At 43.9% G+C, this 17358-nt stretch overlaps 1 protein-coding gene across 3 annotated transcripts; it reads right to left on the reverse strand.

The window, feature by feature from the left end:
* Positions 1-150: 150 nt before the first annotated feature.
* KIN (Kin17 DNA and RNA binding protein) lies at positions 151-17355 on the reverse strand. 3 transcript variants are annotated; one of them, XM_061346192.1, is made up of 13 exons: positions 17240-17355; positions 14271-14365; positions 13521-13564; positions 13240-13362; positions 11370-11551; positions 9934-9982; positions 9569-9626; positions 6158-6278; positions 5640-5690; positions 4903-4971; positions 3806-3905; positions 1789-1889; positions 151-417 (listed from the first exon to the last, which is right to left on the reverse strand). In XM_061346192.1, exons 1-13 carry the CDS (start codon positions 17351-17353, stop codon positions 355-357), a joined length of 1170 nt encoding a protein of 389 aa, XP_061202176.1. In that variant the 5' UTR covers positions 17354-17355; the 3' UTR covers positions 151-354. The 3 variants fall into 3 exon arrangements, with proteins under 3 accessions (XP_061202176.1, XP_061202175.1, XP_061202177.1); XM_061346191.1 differs by having other exon boundaries at positions 6158-6281; XM_061346193.1 differs by lacking the exon at positions 14271-14365 and having other exon boundaries at positions 6158-6281; positions 17240-17352.
* Positions 17356-17358: the final 3 nt, after the last annotated feature.

Here is a 17358-nt window from a genome sequence, read left to right on the forward strand (position 1 = left end):
TAATTCTGCCTCTCTGCTACCACACTTCAGTGAGTAAAATACTCCACTTACAGAATATTTCACTTACAGCCATCTGTTCTATTTTACAAAAGGAAATTGAACCCAATATTGTAACTGATAGAGAAATCAGGTGAAATATTTCCACTGATCAGATTTCCACAAGCATTTTATGCAACAAATCCATAGTGGTCTTTAAATAAATCCAGTTTGTTTGTGGTTAATTTCTATATACATTATAAATACATACACACACACAGAGTTAAAACCCTGACATGGTAGAGTCTTGTGTCTGCTGCAAGATGCCAGAAAGATGGTTTTGGGAACCAAAGTCTTCTGTGATCCACGATAAGCAACTCAGGCGAGTTTGGAGATGTCTTCATACAGGATGTCTTCAACCCGGCGTCCTTTTAAAGGGCCCTGAGAACAAGGTAGAAGAAATAGGATCAAAGTAGACTTTTCTTGTTTCAGAGCTCTGTCCAAAAGCCATCTATAGCTCCATGATGGAGGCTGTAGAGGGGATGTGTAGCAAAATGCATCCCAAAATGTGCAGGTCTGGGATTTGCTCACAACAAAGTATTTTCTCTTCCATTATTTTCAAGCTGACCATAGAACGTGACAGGGCCTCAACACTGCCCCAGGAATCTCTCCACTTTCAGGACATTGTTTGTGTTAGTTAAAGGCCTTGCAATTTTGGGGCAACCACAAGCAGTTGCTTGAGTTATTTCACTATGGATTTCTAGAGTAGTAAAAGATGTAATTTTGAATACAAAAATCCTGGTCACCCTCTAGTCAGTATTTGCTATTTCCAGGGATAGTTTCACCCATTTTTAATGGATAGGCTCAGAGTTCACTCAGGAAAGGGAAATATTAACACATACAGACATCAGAGCTAGACAGAAACTACCCTTGCCTTCAAAGACCAATGTTAGCATGGTCCTTAGCTCCAATCAAAGCTCCTTCTGTGACTTTCCACAGTCTCTTCTCAAGCAAATCCTCCAGACTCCAACAGCAGCTGAATTTCTGCTGAACGGGATCCTAACAAGGTCTCTCTACAAGCTCTGTGTATGAAAATTGACTTTAAACCAATAACCTCTCTGCTGTATCAGTCATAGAACCCCAGCCTGGTTTGTGTTGGAAGGGACCTTGGAGCTCCTCCAGCTCCAACCCCTCCCACGGGCAGGGATCCCCTCCACTGGAGCAGCTTGCTCCAAGCCCCTGTGTCCAACCTGGCCTTGAATTTGAAGAGTTTCAAGCTTGGCTTTGCAGAGAACAAAGCAGCAGCCACACAGCCACGATGCCAATGGGTAATTTTAGCCCAGAGAAAAGCAATACATAAAATAAACCCCAAACACCGAAAACCCCAACCATAACTGTTAACCATGCGCAAGACTACAAATAAGCATATAAAACCCCGCGTTCAGTCTGGAAAAGGCAGAAGTCACCTCCTTGCATGTTTCACATTTTTCCCTTCCCACAGAACAGTTCAACAACACTCCTGTTCAAAATAAACACAGAAAATATTCTGCCAGTCTCTTTTAAAAAAAAGTTCCAAACTTGCTAAATTCAGCATCCTGGCATCATTTTTAAAGGCAAAGAACCCAGCTTTAGTCTGCAATGGGGAATACGTGGCTGTTTTCTTACTGGTGGGGGACAGGTTGGGGGTGACCACAGCATAAATCCCACCTGTAAGACAGGACTAATGATACCACAGTTCTTTGGGAAAGCTTTCCAAAGGTATAGATGAAGAGTGCTCTACACAAACAAGATCCTGCAGTGCTTGATACTTACAGAGTCAATGACTATTGTAGCTGAAAACCTCTTTTCATTGATAGATTCCAAGATGCCTTCGTTTCCCCTGTAGCCACCATTTAAGACCATCACTTTCTTGCCTGAAATGAGAAACAGGAAAAGAGTTGCACAACAGTGCACACAATTTCTTTGGATAGAGCTGTATTCAACTCTACTGACAGCTGAGGGAGAGATGGTTTCTCCCTTAAGCTCCAACAAGCAGCACCCTAAGCTTTGTCTTAGAGCCTGCCCATTTCCAAAGCACACCTTGATTTACTGCTCCATTCTACACTGGGCAGAAGCCATTGAAACTACAGCAGGACCGTGTCCCATTCCTTGTGCTAAGAGCTCACTGTTGCTTTTTTGCCTTCTGCTTCACCCAGGCAGCTCCCTCAGGGCATCAATCCTAGTGCAAGGGTGAGCAGAGCCCACCTACAGGTACCACTATGCTAAAGAACACTCACTGACACCATCAACCAGCTCTTCACCAGCTGCACACATGCAGAATGCAGCAGGCCTGCTGAAGGATCTGTGAATCCCCAATCCTACCTCCTGTTTCCCCATATGTTGCCAGTGTTCTGCTTACTGCGACCTGGACTGTTCCCTGAAATATTGCTCAGGTGCTGTACACAAATGTTAGTGTGTACCAGGCAAAGCAACGCCAGTGAACCAAACAGGAGATAAGGTAAGCTTTGCCAAGCACCCACAGCTATTTGAGGCATCACTTTGGAGGGATGATACAGGGTGAATATGAGCCAAGGGCTCAGTAGGGCTCCCAGGGATGCTTCCTGGCAGCTGAAGAGAGATGCCTTCATCTCATCAAATGAGCTCGTTCCTAAAACACTTCTGTCTTCTTAGAAAATAATCTACTTTTAGAGATGGGACTGTGAAGACTCAAAGCAGAAGCACTGCAATAATTCCCTAGAAAGTAACCAGAGGATACAGAATCATAGAATCACAGAATAGTGAGGGTTGGAAAGGCCCTTAAGATCATCAAGTTCCAACCCCCTTGCCATGGGCAGAGACACCTCACACTAAACCATGGCACCCAAGGCTCTGTCCAACCTGGCCTTGAACACTGCCAGGGATGGAGCATTCACAACCTCCCTGTGCAACCCCTTCCAGTGCCTCACCACCCTAACAGGAAAGAATTTCCTCCTTATATCCAATCTAAACTTCTCCTGTTTCAGTTTTAACCCATTACCCCTTGTCCTGTCACTGCAGTCCCCAATGAAGAGTCCATCCCCAGCATCCCTATAGGCTCCCTTCAGATACTGGAAGGCTGCTCTGAGGCCTCCACACAGCTTCTCTTCTCCAGGCTGAACAGCCCCAACTTTCTCAGCCTATCTTCATACAGGAGGTGCTCCAGCCCCTGATCATCCTCATGGCCCTTCTCCAGACTTGTTCCAACAGTTCCATGTCCTTTTTCTGTTAAGGACACCAGAACTGCACACAATACTCTTAAGTGAGGTAAATGATCAAAGTAGCTTATGAAATGTACCAAGAGCCAGGTGGCTCTTCACAGAATTACAGTTTGGGTTGCAAGGGACCTTTAAAGCTCATCAAGTTCCAACCCTCGCCTGGTCTAGTGGACACCTTCCACGAGAGCAGGTTGCTTTAAGCCCCATTCAACTTGGCCTTGAATACTGCCAGGGATGGGGCAGCCACAGCTTCTCTGCACACCCTGTGCCAGTGTTTCACCACCCTCATAGTCAAGATTTCTTCCTTATGCCTAGCCTAAATCTCCCCTCTGGCAGGTTAAAGCCATTCCCCTTGTCCTGTCCCTACAGGCCCTTGTCCATAGCCCATCTCCAGGTTTCTTATTGGCCCCTTTAGGCACTGGGAGCTGCTCTAATGTCTCTCTGGAGCCTCGTCTTCTCCAGGCTGAACCAGCTCTCTCAGCCTGGCTCCACAGGAAAGGTTACAGCACTTTCAAGTGGATGAATTACAGTTTAAAAGAATGGAAATAGAAGTTTTGCAGTGACATCTAAGCTGCAAACTGAACAAACCACTGTACCTGGTGCTGGTATGACAGTTTCTAGATGTGTCTGATCAAGCTTCAGTTTGTCTCCAGAATCAATCATCTTCACAACCGCTGTATATTTGTCAATCACCTCCTGTTGTGAAAGGCAGAGGCAAATCAGAAAAAGAAGTCCCAAAATCAGCAGGTCTCTACATCTGTGTTTCAGTATTAAGAAACCCAGGATCACGAGTCTTCACTTCAATGTTTTCACAAGCAGCAAGGACTTGTGAGCTCTCCTGAGGGCATCCAGCTTTCATGAATCACTGACTGGCCTCACTCTGAAGCTAAGGCTACATTAAAAGGGCTCCTCTAGAACAGCAGTGAACTGGTCTAACTGAACACTATGTACCTTCTTTTCTAACCTTAAGGTCAGCTCTCTTGTCTGTTCTCTCAAACATGGGGAGTAAATTAGAGGCTTCTTTCCCCCCTCGGAGGCTAAACTGGCTGGATACTACCTCTACAACTAGGATACTACCTCTCAGTGAGGCAAAATATTACTGAACATCTTCTTCCTTAGCATAAACCATGTTCCACTTCTACTCAGATATTCAGCTGTGACTTTGAGTTCTATACACTCGTGTTCATTCAAAACACACCCAGGTGTTGCCTTTGGTTGTCTTGCCAGAGGTTGTTGAGCCTTGGACTACCTGGTACAACACCATTTCACTGGCAGTGGCTGAAGAAAGCACTTCTGAACTACAGGGCAAGGCTCAGCCTCCAGATTTTGTATGCAAATGAAATCTTGTTCAAAGGCAGCTTAAATGCCAGGGCAAACCTGGCTAGTCTCAGTTTAAAATGCAATTGCACTGCTCTTGGTCGTATCACATTGGCAAAGAGACTGCTCTCCAAGATGGTGTGTTAATAGAGACAAACTATGCAGGACAAAACAGTGCTTGAGAAAGGATCACTGAGTAAATGACATTAAACCAATTCAGAGCTTCACTCCCTGCCCAGGTTAAGTCCTGATAGAGTTAAGGGGATGTTTCAGCCCCTTTCGGTGTTGACCTAAGGCTGAACAACTTGCATAATGCAACAAGACTTTACATCAGATACCAGAAAAGCCAAACCAATGCCACATGCTTTCATTTTACCTTAACAACTGCCTTCTTCCTGTGATACTTCTCTCCAAGCTTTTTTGTTACAATTTTTACAACGATTTCCTGGAAGATTTGAAAGGCAGAAAAATAAATAAATGCCAAAACACACAAAAACCTACACATTCTCAACTGATGGCACATTCAGGTTGCTCTGACTCCAACCACAGACTGCACAGAACAGGAAGCAATGACAGTAAAGACTCTGCTTTCAGGAACAGATCTTTATCCTCAAATTATTGCCTCAAAGTAGCAACTCAAGACTTTTCTATTTTGTAAGTACAGGTACACTTGAATTCAGGATATAACATGACAGTTACTGTAACAGTGGGTCAGGGACAGGACTTCTTGATCTAGATGCCCAGTCAATAAGTAGAAGCTGAGATGAGGTCTCTCAAAAGGCTGATGTGACTTCTACACCTCTGTGCAAGTCAACTCTCAGGTAGAAAGAAGAGGGCTGTGAGTAATATCATGATTTAAACATGATCCTTAGAGACTCACAGTACCAACTCTTTAATAAGAGAATGCCACCCCATCTGAGATCAGGCATACAATGCTTCAGACTGCAGATTGTGCTCAACCAGAAGACATACTGTAATACTGCACATTTGTCAGCTTAGAAAATAAGAGTTAATTCACTTTGGAATCCACCTTTGGATCTTTACACAAATCAAGAGGTTTCAGAGATGCAGAAGTGGTTCTATTTGGTACAATAATAATTTCAAGGCACTTACAGGCTGCAACCAGTAGTCTCTCCGAGCTGTTCTTTTCTTCTCCTCTTCAAGCTACAGAACAACAAATATTCACCATTTACTTTCACTGCAGCTTTCCCATGCTTTGAAAAGCTGAACCAATTCTCCACGCCCACATCAAGTGGGGAATAAAAAAAACCCAACAAACTAAATAAGGGTAAGTCAGAAGTCAGTCTGTGCTTGCTGCATAAAAATCAACCTGATGAGATCCAGGAATCCACGATAAAATGATGGAGATTTATATTTGGGGTTTGTCAAGTGTTTCTAGATATTTTCTTCCAAAATCTGTATTCCTTTACTTCCAACATCTCAGTCATCTGGGGAATAGGCACAGATGAGCAGCAGAAAGCAGTTTTAGTGGGGACGTGAAATCATTTTGCCTGATAAGATACAACAGTCTGAATTCCTCCTGATCTGAAGGTCTGAGGGCACTTCAAAGGTACAGTGGACATTGCCATAGGCACAGGGTTACAAAGACACAGATCCTGCACGATTATTACCTCCATAATCTCATCCAGTGCAGATTTCTTCTTTTTCTCTTTGGACTGACCAGAGCTATGAGCTGATTCTTTCCTTTTAACTGCCCCTTCCACCATCTTCAGTGCATTTGGTCCAAGGCCACTGTTGGAACAGTAACATGGTGTTTTCACAGCAGATCTTATATTGCTTCCTCTACCAAGATGCATCTGAAGAAGTGGTTGTGCAAAAAGGCCTGCTGATCTATTTAACTTCAGTTGTGCAAGTCACCTTCCAGAACCTGCACGCCTCCTTCTCTAGGACTGCATTTGACAGCTAGAAATTATCTCCTTGAGATGTACGCTCTGTGTCCACTGATGTCTGCTGCCAGCAGTCCAGCAGAATGAAAACCTAATGATCCACCGGTGCAAAAGCAAAGGGTTGGTTGGGAACTTGAGCTCAACAGAGAAGGCAAAATCAGGTCTGCAAATAAGGTTTTCAAATTTGAAAGGATAAACTTGTGGCTTTGGAAAAGCCACCTGGACAAAGCAACTCTCAGACATGGTAGACATCTAGAACTCCTTCCATACAGATACTTAACCTATCCAGCAATGGGAGAGAACACATGGGAACCTGTAGAAACGGACTCCACACCCAGCAAACAAACACCACCTTCACAGTCATGTTCAGTAGGCAAACAGCCTGTAAGTTATGAAAGAAAAGAGCCATCAGCACAAAAAGGGCCATATCAGGGATCAGGGAACATGTGGGTGAAGTGAGAACTGCCTGAAGGCAGCCTGAGTTGGGCTATTTTTATAAAAGACACTTGAATGCAGTTAAAACAATGTAGGTGTTCTCTCATCAAGAAAGATGGAGACTGCTCAGTTTGACAGGAAGGTAATAGTTAATATGGCCTTCCAACAAACAGCATGTTCTGCTTGTGGTGAGCATGTTGGATGTATTAACAAAGGGAAGACATGTAATGGGACTAAAGATATAGAAATGGCAGCAGAAGCAAGATAGAGGGAAAAACTGTATTTCAGAGGAAGTCTGGATAATCTCCACAAAAGAGTTCTAAAAGAAATAGCACATTAAATCAAAACTGCAATAGCAAGTACTTAAAATAACATCTCATCGAGGGTGACATATGATTAAAATACAACTGCTGTGCCTATATTTAAGAAGCAAATGCATCTTGCTGTGAGGTTACTAAGGGATTCTTGGCTGCTAAAACTAAACCAAATCTTATTTAATATATTCATTAAGGACCTTTGGACAAAGAGGGTGAAACGGCCAACACTCTTGGGATGCGTTACTGATATGGAGGACACAAAAAAAGAACTGGACACCAGAAGGGACTGGTTTATCTTGAAAAGTGTGTTTTAAACCCCACAAAACCCAACAGCACATTATGCAAGCTCATATGCTTTGGAAAAGTTTACTCTGATTCCCTTCTATCTACTGGGAGCTGTTTAAGAGCAAAAAAGGCAGCTGAAACTGGAACAAGGACAAGGGATGTTCAGTGGATCAGGGGAATGGGGAGGTAAGGGCAGCACCATCCAGGCCTCCTTACACACCACAGTGAAGGCCCAGAGGCTAAAACTGCTCTCAAATGTGTCACCTGAGAAAGCAAACAAAGGGAGAAGAAGAACCATTTATGTTAAAAATCCCATACCAACATGATAACAACTGGTAGAAACTGGCCAGACCACATACATCTACCTGGGAAATCACAGGCAAGGTCCTAACCATTAAAGCAAACACATTTTGGAGGATCTTCCCCTGGGATTATACAGCTGGGGAGACCCTAACTGCATACAGTGGAGCATGATCAATGTATGGACAGGACTGTACACTGGTACACTTGCAGTACTGCAGAGAGGAATACATGATCTTGATAGTAGCTTTTTGCTCATTCCTTAACTAGGAATCTCAGTCTTACTTGTCCACTAAGTAGGGATTTGAGGATATAAATTCTTGAGGGGAAAAAAAGTAAGCCCAGGACTCCCAGTTTGCTCAAGAGCAGTTAGCATTGGAAGCTGTGCCCACAGCAGCATTGGTGGCTTCTATCTTCATGTCAGCCACACGGATGTTTATGGGGCAGCACCTGCACTCTCAATCCTCAGCAAGGCTCCAACTTCACTTCTGTACCCAACTACCAGTATCCCCGTGCCCTCAAAATTCTCCCATCCACTACCTACCACCTCCAGGTCCTGTTTCTGCACCCTGCCCAAGAAATACATGTGCCAGGTTTCTGCAGCTTGTGCTGGGAGCTGGGAAGCCAGGAATTCCTACTGTACACTGTACTGGAGTACTGGCCACCAGGTTGCACTCAACTGATCCTCAGTAACAGCCAACAGCTGCAGAACACACCTTTACAGTGACGCTGGGAAGCAGTTTCCATACATGACTCTGAAGTGATGCCTGTATCACCAGTGACACACTGTCCAGTCACTTTACTAAAGTACATATCCTGATTTTGCTTCCACGTTACCATTATGAAGTTTACAGTCAAGTATCTCTCATATGCTATGAAAAAAATAAGACTACTTGATGTATGATTTCACTTTCAGCCAAATTTTAGCAAGCACCTTAAGTATTCCTCACCAAAACTATTCAATTGAGTGTCTGACTTAAGTTTCAGACTCATCTTAAGCACAAATCAATGCTTAGGGATAATTTATAAGTTTTCCTCAAAGCCTGAAATCTGTATCTAGTATTGCAAAGAACTACTTTATTGTCTCATTTTCTCTGTGGCATATCTCCCATCAGATGCCTTATCCAAGAGCTGCGCTTGTGGGGAGAGGAAAGTTTTCTTTTTACCTGCAATACATTTAATTGCAGTATTGCCTCACATGAAAAGATGTACTGCTCATTAAATAGCTTCACAGACTGCTCTAAGTCAGTATTGTTTGTATTATTGATCCCTTTTGTCCTGCATTGTTTGTGGTTATATGAAGGCAATTAAATTCATGAGCTGCAGGAAGATTTACATCAGGTAGATTCAGCTTTCTAAGTGATGATCAGAGATAATATTGCCTCCAATTAGACAAGGCAATCAGCCCTCTTAGGAGCCTAAATTAGCAAGTCATTAATACCCATTCATAGAAGGCATCTGGGACTAGCTGGCATTCACTTCAAGTGCTTTGACTGGATCCCTTATCCACCCTTTCACATAAGTGTTTTCCATAACTACGTCTTAACTCTACAGGCATCTGCCATGAACCACAGTGAATTCAAGAAAGCTCCTCATAGCACACGTTTAAGATACCCACTTACCCATTTTAAATACAAAAGAAACCATGAAGTCACCTTGTACCCCTCCTGAATAACATGACAGGATGAGAGATTAAATTCCAACTATGTCAGGACAAGATACCCCTTCCTGCCCACACAAATACCATTGTCATGTAAGTGCTTTGCAACAAAGGGTTGCCCTTAAATACTTTTCTCACCTTGTTTTAGAAGATGCAGCTATTGAAGTACTTGCTCCTTTGTTTAAATTAAATGCAACTACAAAATAAAAAGAAATTACTCTATTTCTATCTTTAAAAGTAACTGCATTGAAGGATGTTACAGTTATAAAAATCTGCAAATGGAAAAGATGAGCAATTTGAAAACATTTACCCATTTTGGTTCAGCTTTTAAAATAAATTACTTTACACTTTAGAAGAAAGAATACTCTGTATTTCCACATTCCAGGGCTCTTTAGAACAGATCCCAAACTACTTTATGAGCAGACTTCAGTGCTCATCTTGTTTTAAACACAAGATCAGCTTCAGTAGCTTCTACAAAATGATGTATCTCAAAACCTGCCTACCTTTTTCTTCGTCGTTTTCTCTGTTCAGTTCAGTATAGACTGGCTTCTCCTACCAAAATAAACCACAAAACACATTTCAAGAGTCAAGCAGAAAGCTGACCCAGGGTATCATTTAGTGGTGATCATTGATTAGCTCAGTTTTACATACCGTGAGATTATGACAAGTAAGTGTAATATTCAACCTGTCTTGATTCATAGGAGATTATAAACTGAACATTATCTCATTACAGGTTCCTGTGCAAACTTCTCTGATTAACACTCCCTGCAGAGAAGCTATCTAAGCTTGCTGGATTCTAGCATGAAAGTATCCTTACTGCAGCAGTTTGCCCCATTGGAATCAGCATGATCAGAACAGTTCCTGGACAGACTGAGAACTCCAAGAAGGAAATTCTGGAATCATTCCCAATTTTTAGCACCGAAGGCTCAGAACATTTCAATTAGTTTGAAATTAAGAAAAAGATAATTGTTTACAACAGCATTTAAACGTACCTATCAATAGTCAGGATCAAATGGGAGGTTCCAGTTCAGGCAACAACTTGTATGGAAATTGTGGAAAGACACCCAATAGATCCCAAATACCACATCAGCACTATCAAATGGAAACTTTTCACTATGTGGATTCGATTACTCCAGATCCCCCTGGTTATTTCTCTCAGCCTCCCCACTGTACAGGGTACTTGTTATTTGCAGCCCTAAAAGTTGTGAAATACCATAAATGAATACGTAACACACTGGTTACTGTATTGGTTACTCTCCCTTCTTAAATTCAAGAGTGATTTTTAAATCCCTAATCATTGGAAGAGCAATAGTTTTTATTCCTTTAATACTAAAGGAAGCCAGGTCCAAAGTAACTCCAAGTTTTCCTCCAGAGCAGGTTATAATCCAAGATTACTGTACAGCAGAAAATTCAGAACGTAACTGAATGGATGTGCTGATTCAAATATGGAAGAAGATGGTCTAAATCAAAGTCCAAAATGGCCAGGATCAGACACTAGGGACACAGGATAGAATTCTAACAGATTTCAAAAATCACATCAAATCTAAAAGGAGCTGGAACCTCTGATTCCTTTTATTTCTGAAACTCTGATTCCAGAGGACCTTGCTGTTCATCAGCTGTAAAAACCACCAGCAAGTTGGTTAGTCAAAGAAATACACTAAGGTGCAATTTCAACAGAAACAAGTTAGTCAAGGCCACTGTCAGAAGCATCTGGGAGAAAACTATTCCTTGTGGCTTAGGAAAGAACAGCAATGCAGCCAAATATGCCACTGCTCCTCATCTTGAACTGGTGATGAGTTTGTAATCTAAAGCTTACTCATCACCTTCTAACTGACTGCAAAGGAAATATGAAGGCCAGGATACCAGGAGCATAAATCCCCATTAAATTAACCAAGAGGAGTTTTGAGCTGAAGGCTGACACACATGCAATTTTACTCACCAGTTCTTTCCCCTCCAAACCTCTTCTAACTTGCTGTTCAATGAATTTTGCAGTTTTTTCTTCATCATCAAGGTCCTGTTTCTTCTTCCTCTCTTGCTCTTGTTGCCTGCGAATAGTCTCTGGGTCCCTATCAATATACTGGATATACCAGCCTTTTGGAGTCTCATCCACCTTGCAAAGACCTAAAAGTCAACGTAAGATAAAGTAAGATTAATACTAACAAAAGCAAGCAAGAGACAAAGAAAGAATCAAGATCATTTTCACAGCTGACATTCATTAGAACAATGCAGATAACTTCATCAAAGACAATGCACCCCTTACTGACCTGATGAAACTGACTGATAGACCACACCAAAAGGTGGTGGTGAATAGCAAAACCGTTACACCTTTACAAACCAGTCACCTGCCACTAGTGGGGTCCCCCATGGATCAATGTCACCACAAATGACCTCGACGATGGGATCAAATGAACCCTGACAAAGTTTGCAGATGATACCAAACTGAATGGGGAAGTGGACACTTCGGAAGGGAGATCCACCCACTGTAGGAAGACCTTGGTAGGCTGAAAGAATGCTCTAACAAGAACTTTATGAAGTTCAACAAAACAGATGTAAGGTCTTGCACCTGGGAAAACACCATCCAGGAGTGCAGCACAGGCTGGGATCTGCCCAGCTGAAGAGCAGCTCTGTGGAAAGGGACCTGGGGGGACACAAGCTCAATATGAGTGAACAGTCTGCTGCTGTGACAAAGAAAGCCAGCAGGATGCTGGGAGCATCAACAAGGGCATCATCAGCAGAGATAAAGATGTCATTGTTCCACTCTACTCAGTGCCTATCAGGCCACACCTGGAATACTGTGTGCAGTTTTGCTCCCCACTGTGCAAAAAAGCTGTGACCAGGCTGGAGAGGGTCCAGGAAAGGGCCAAAGAGATGATGCAATGATCTCCCCAGGAAAGTATTGTATTCCCAACACTGGACACTTTAAAAAGTCAGCTGGACAGGCTGCTGGGACATCTAGTCTAGGTCATGCTTTGCCAAGAAAGGCTGGACCAGATGATCCCTGAGGGCCCGTCCAGCCTGGGATTCCAGCCCTTCAGCTAGCCAGTTCTATTTGGAAACAGGCCAGAGCACATAATGAAGTGGATGGAGTACTTTCCAGTTAAAGAAAACGTTTCCTTCCTCATTGAGGAAAATGTTTCCTTCCCACTGTTTTAACAAGGAAGAAAACAGAAATCTAACTTATATAAACAATACTCACTAATAGCATCATACTAAAGGAAACATTACTATGCTTCGTTATTGTTACTAACTTGGGCTTGAGTGACTTTCCAAACACTGTATGACTCAGGAATGTATCCTGTAGCACACAGGCAATCAGTGCCAAAGTAAACTTGCTGTCATACCACAGTGCCATTTAATATCTCTTCCTTCCACTGAACACAAAACTGCAGATCTCAAGCTTTAACACTTTCATTAGGGCAGGAACGAAAATGACTGTTGGTTCCCTTAAACATGGAAGGATTCTGTAAGTCATAAGAAATGTTCTATGGTAGATGTTAATTTTAAATGGCAACTGTTGAAAGTTGATTTAGGATGGAGCAATACCCTCCAGTAGATACAGACAATAGATGAAAGGAGGAAAGGTTCAAGACTGATGCAATTATCACAGACTGCTGCCATTTTACATAAGCAAATTCTTAATGGTTAGCACAGAAACGTGTTTGGATATCTACATATAAATATATATATATATATGCATATATACAGGAAAGGAAGGGAAAAAAGGTAAAGGAAATAGAAGAATTAACCTAAACATTTACTGATCAATTACCAGCAAGTTGCTCACTCCCCAAGTAAGCAACTGCACTTACCTTCCCTCCCCAGCCACTTAGTGAAATCAGTCAGAGTCTCCCACTGTGTGGCATTCATGTGGATGTGTTCTCTATGGCTGATATATTCATTGTACACAATATTATTGTGGACTCTCTTTGTTCCTGAAATACAGAATTATCGGTATTATTGTTGCTGTGGTAGTTGCTATTAAATCTAAGTGTAGGATTTAGGATAAAGCAATAAAGCAACCAAAACTCTTGCACTGAAACAATAAAAGACATTAGAAAAAGAGCAAGTAAGCAAACAGGACAATATTTACCAAATCTCCTCCTGAGCAGCTCGAGGAAATCATTTCGGAATTCCCTTTAGGGATAAAAAGAAAGTATTTTAGTAAAACTTTAACAATTACAAAGCATTTTTCTATTGTCATTCCCAAATAAAGATCTGCAGTATAAACATGAGCATTCCTTTAAACTGAGCATGATGAAGCTCAGCCACTCACTTCCCTTTTTCAGCAAAGCAGCATTAAATGCAGTGTGTATGCACAAAGAAACACAATGTGGTACATGCACATACAAGTTAGATCTTCAAAAGGGTAACAGCCTTTCAAAGGGATAAAACGGAAAGAAGGAAATCTAAACACTTCCCACTAATTGCTGGTGTTTCATTACCAGTTCTCTCTCCAGGCTGACTGACACAAAACACAAAGGGCAGCAGTGCAGATGAGGCAGGTTGATCACTCATCCTGCTGCTCATTCAAGGGCTTGAGAATAAAGCCTCGTTTCAGACTCGTGCTGAAGACAGCTCCAGTCAACCCAGCTGTCCTGTTGGTCACCTGGACAAAGGACTGGGGGAAACTGGGATGTCAGTCACACTGCTCACTTGTTATCTCTCTGTAATGGCTCTTTTAGCTCTTTGTAACTCATGTGGGGGCAGTCACCTTGCTGGGACAGAAGGGTGACATCAAAATAAAGTGTCTTCAGTGGGACTTGCCCGGGGCCTTAGCAGTGTGGCTGTGCAGATCTGATACAGGAATGAAGATCTGGGTAAGGATATACAGCAGACTTACTCAGAAAAGTAATCCATGAACTGCTGAGGATTTTCAGAAGCCAGCAGCAATTGCCTCTGGTGGGACTCAGACATGCAGTGACATTTGAAGCCATTCTAGAAAATAAAAATAAAGACTTTGCCTGTTTTTGTCTCGATTTCCAGTACTCACACACAGCTGAGGAGTATTCAAAATAAAGCTTTGCAAGCAAAATTCCTTGGAGGCTACACATAGAAAAGAGCCTATGATGGGGTGGGTGTTCCTCCTGAGCAGGCAAGCCAGAACCAAAACTCCTCCCAAGGCCAAGAGACTCCAGACAAGAATGAGAGACGTTATGAGGCAGGACAGTCCAGCAGTTCTCCTCATCCCTTGTGGAATGAGATAGACCACTGCACCTTCGTGGTCCATCTGGGACCCATCCAGGCACTTGTGCAAGAACACTGTATGTTTGTTGGCTCCCTACCTGACCAACACTACCACCAAATGTTTGTAAGTAGGGGATGGTGTCCTGGGACCACTCAAGGGACTGTGGCAGTCTGACCACCTTTGGCACAGGGCTAAAATCATCAGAGCTCACCAAAAAACATCCAGACACAGGACTTTGGCTACATCCTTTTTTTGTCTGATTTAATGTTCTTTCATTATAAAATGATTAAATCTACAGGAAATTTCATTGCATGGAAGCCCTGCCCCATCTTACAAAAAGATCTGGTCATAGAACAGTGAAGCTTTTTTGCTCATAGTCGCTGGGAAGAGAATAGAATCCAAGGTTCTTCAGTGAAAAGAAGAGGGAGCAAAACCAGCTCTCCAATTGTATTGGAGAACAATACAATTATCCACAAGATGCTTTATTTCTCTAAGACCCATTACAGAGGCTATTCACTAAAAGCACAGTTACCTAAAGTGGAGGTACTTCTGGAGCACAACTCTGGTGGAAATCAGGAAGGACACTCACATCCCATAGGCATCTGGGTCCAAGTGAACAGACAAGTAAAAACATGAGGGGGAAGATTCAGAGAAAAAGCAACTCCTTACAACAGGAGAAAGAGAGAAGACAGAAGAGAGAAAGATGGTAGAAACTGAAGGGAGTCATCTGTACAAAACCAACATGGTCCTGTTGGCACAGGTCCAAGGGAGCTGATCAGAGAGCTGGAGCAGTTCTGCTCTGGAGGCAGACTGAGAGCTGGGCTCGCTCAGCCTGCAGAAGAGAAGGCTGAGGGAGACCTTATGGTGGCTTCTCAGTACTTAGAAGAGCCTAGAAGATTGCTGCAGAGGGGCTTTTCATAAGAGTAAGTACTGACAGGACTCAGGGGAACGAGTTTAAACTAAAAAAGGGTAGATTTATATTAGATAAAAGGCAGAAGCTCTTCCCTGTGAGGGTGCTGAGGCGCTGGCACAGGGTGCCCAGAGAAGCTGTGGCTGCCCCACCCCTGGCAGTGCTCAAGGCCAGGTTGGACACAGGGGCTTGGAGCAAGCTTCTCTAGCAGAAGGTGTCCCTGCCCGTGGCAGGGGTTGGAGCTGGAGGAGCTTTATGGTCCCTTCCAACACAAACCATTCTATGAAGAGCCCCCATAGTGCTTCAGATGTCCATTCCCTTGGACATGTCACTCCACTTACCCTGTTCCCAAGGTAGGTCACAGCTACCCTCAACTCCCCTCTAAGGCAGATGGGAGCCACTTAATTCTTAACCCTACCAACTTCTCGATGCATGTACAATGGAATCACTCCTCCAAGGAGTTTGGGGCCACCCTGTGCTTCCCCCCAGCCCTGGGCTGATCAATCTGCAGGGGACTGAATCATAGGATAGTTAGGGTTGGAAAGGACCTCAAGATCTTCCAGTTCCCACCCCCCTGCCATGGGCAGGGACACCTCACAATAAACCACCTCACCCATGGTCTCATCCAACCTGGACCTGAACACAGCCAGGGATGGAGCTTTCACAGCTTCTTTGGGCAACCCATTCCAGTGCCTCACCACCCTTACAGGAAAGAACTTCTTCCTCATATCCAGTCTAAACTTCCCCTGTTTAAGTTCTAACCCATTGCCCACTGTCCTATCACTACAGTCCCTAATGAAGAGTCCATCCCCAGCATCCCTCTAGGCCCCCTTCAGATACTGGAAGGCTGCTCTGATGTCTCCACGCAGCCTTCTCTTCTCCAGGCTGAACAGCCCCAACTTTCTCAGCCTGTCTTCATACAGGAGGTGCTCCAGTCCCTGATCATTCTCGTGGCCTCCTCTGGACTTGTTCCAACACTTCCATGTCCTGAATGTCCCTAAAGGTGGGCCAGGGTCAACACACTTTCTCCAAAGTGGATGAGGGTTTCTCCCATGGGGGATCTGGAATCCAACAGGACCAATCCACCTACAACCAGCAATTAGAAACCCTCCAGTGCCCACCAATCTGCCCCCAAGGGGACCATGATCCATACAAAAGGCACTGGGGACCCCCAAAAGAGAATAAGGACCCTCTCCAGTGCTCCCCTAAAGAGAGTCATGTCTCCCCATGTTCCAACAGTAAAACCAGGGTGTTCCCTGCAAATCTCACACCGCACAGATGGAATCAAAGCCCATGCAAGGCAACTAGGGATACTTCCATGAGGAACCTGAGCCAGCCTGTATCCCCCTGGCGAGGGAACTGGGAAACACACAAGAAGGCTACGAGCTCCCATACCCCCTAAGACAATCGCATCCCCTACAAAAGAATTAGGGATCCTTACAAAGGCGATCACAGCCCCCCGTGCCCCCCTCAATAGCACGAGGGACACTTACATGGCAGTTGGCAGCCCCCACAAGGGGTCTGAGAACTCCAGCCGAAGAGATCCGAGCCGCTGTTTATCTGCAGGACACCCACTCCCCCCAGAGATCCCCCACAAGTGGGTTAAAACCCCCATTCCCCCTCGCAGAGAGCCGCTACTCCCCCGTGAAGAACCGGGGTCCACCGCTCCCTCCCACCACAGGCCTAGCTACCATCATCACCGGGGCGGGCTCACCTCATCGCGGCACTGCTTCTGGCACATCTGGCAGTACCAGCGCAGCTTCTGCAGCCCCTTGGACTTGATGCGGTTGGCGATGGCCTTGGGGCTGAGGAAATCCGACTTCCCCATGGCGG

The sequence above is a fragment of the Neopsephotus bourkii genome, unplaced genomic scaffold (genome assembly GCF_033783945.1).
Source record: "Neopsephotus bourkii isolate Nb327-2 ecotype Australia unplaced genomic scaffold, CSIRO-AGI_Nbou_v1 NB_266, whole genome shotgun sequence".
In the NCBI taxonomy this organism is placed as follows: Eukaryota; Metazoa; Chordata; class Aves; order Psittaciformes; family Psittacidae; genus Neopsephotus; species Neopsephotus bourkii.

Bases quoted from the DNA above. Each gene is read 5' to 3' on its own strand.
- KIN (XM_061346191.1), bottom strand. From the start codon at position 17,353: ATGGGGAAGTCGGATTTCCTCAGCCCCAAGGCCATCGCCAACCGCATC. The intron at 11,552-13,239 runs GTAAGTGCAGTT...GTTGACTTTTAG, and splicing joins TAAGTGGCTGGGGAGGGAAG to GTCTTTGCAAGGTGGATGAG. The intron at 9,983-11,369 runs GTGAGTAAAATT...TTATTTTGGTAG, and splicing joins GTTTGGAGGGGAAAGAACTG to GAGAAGCCAGTCTATACTGA.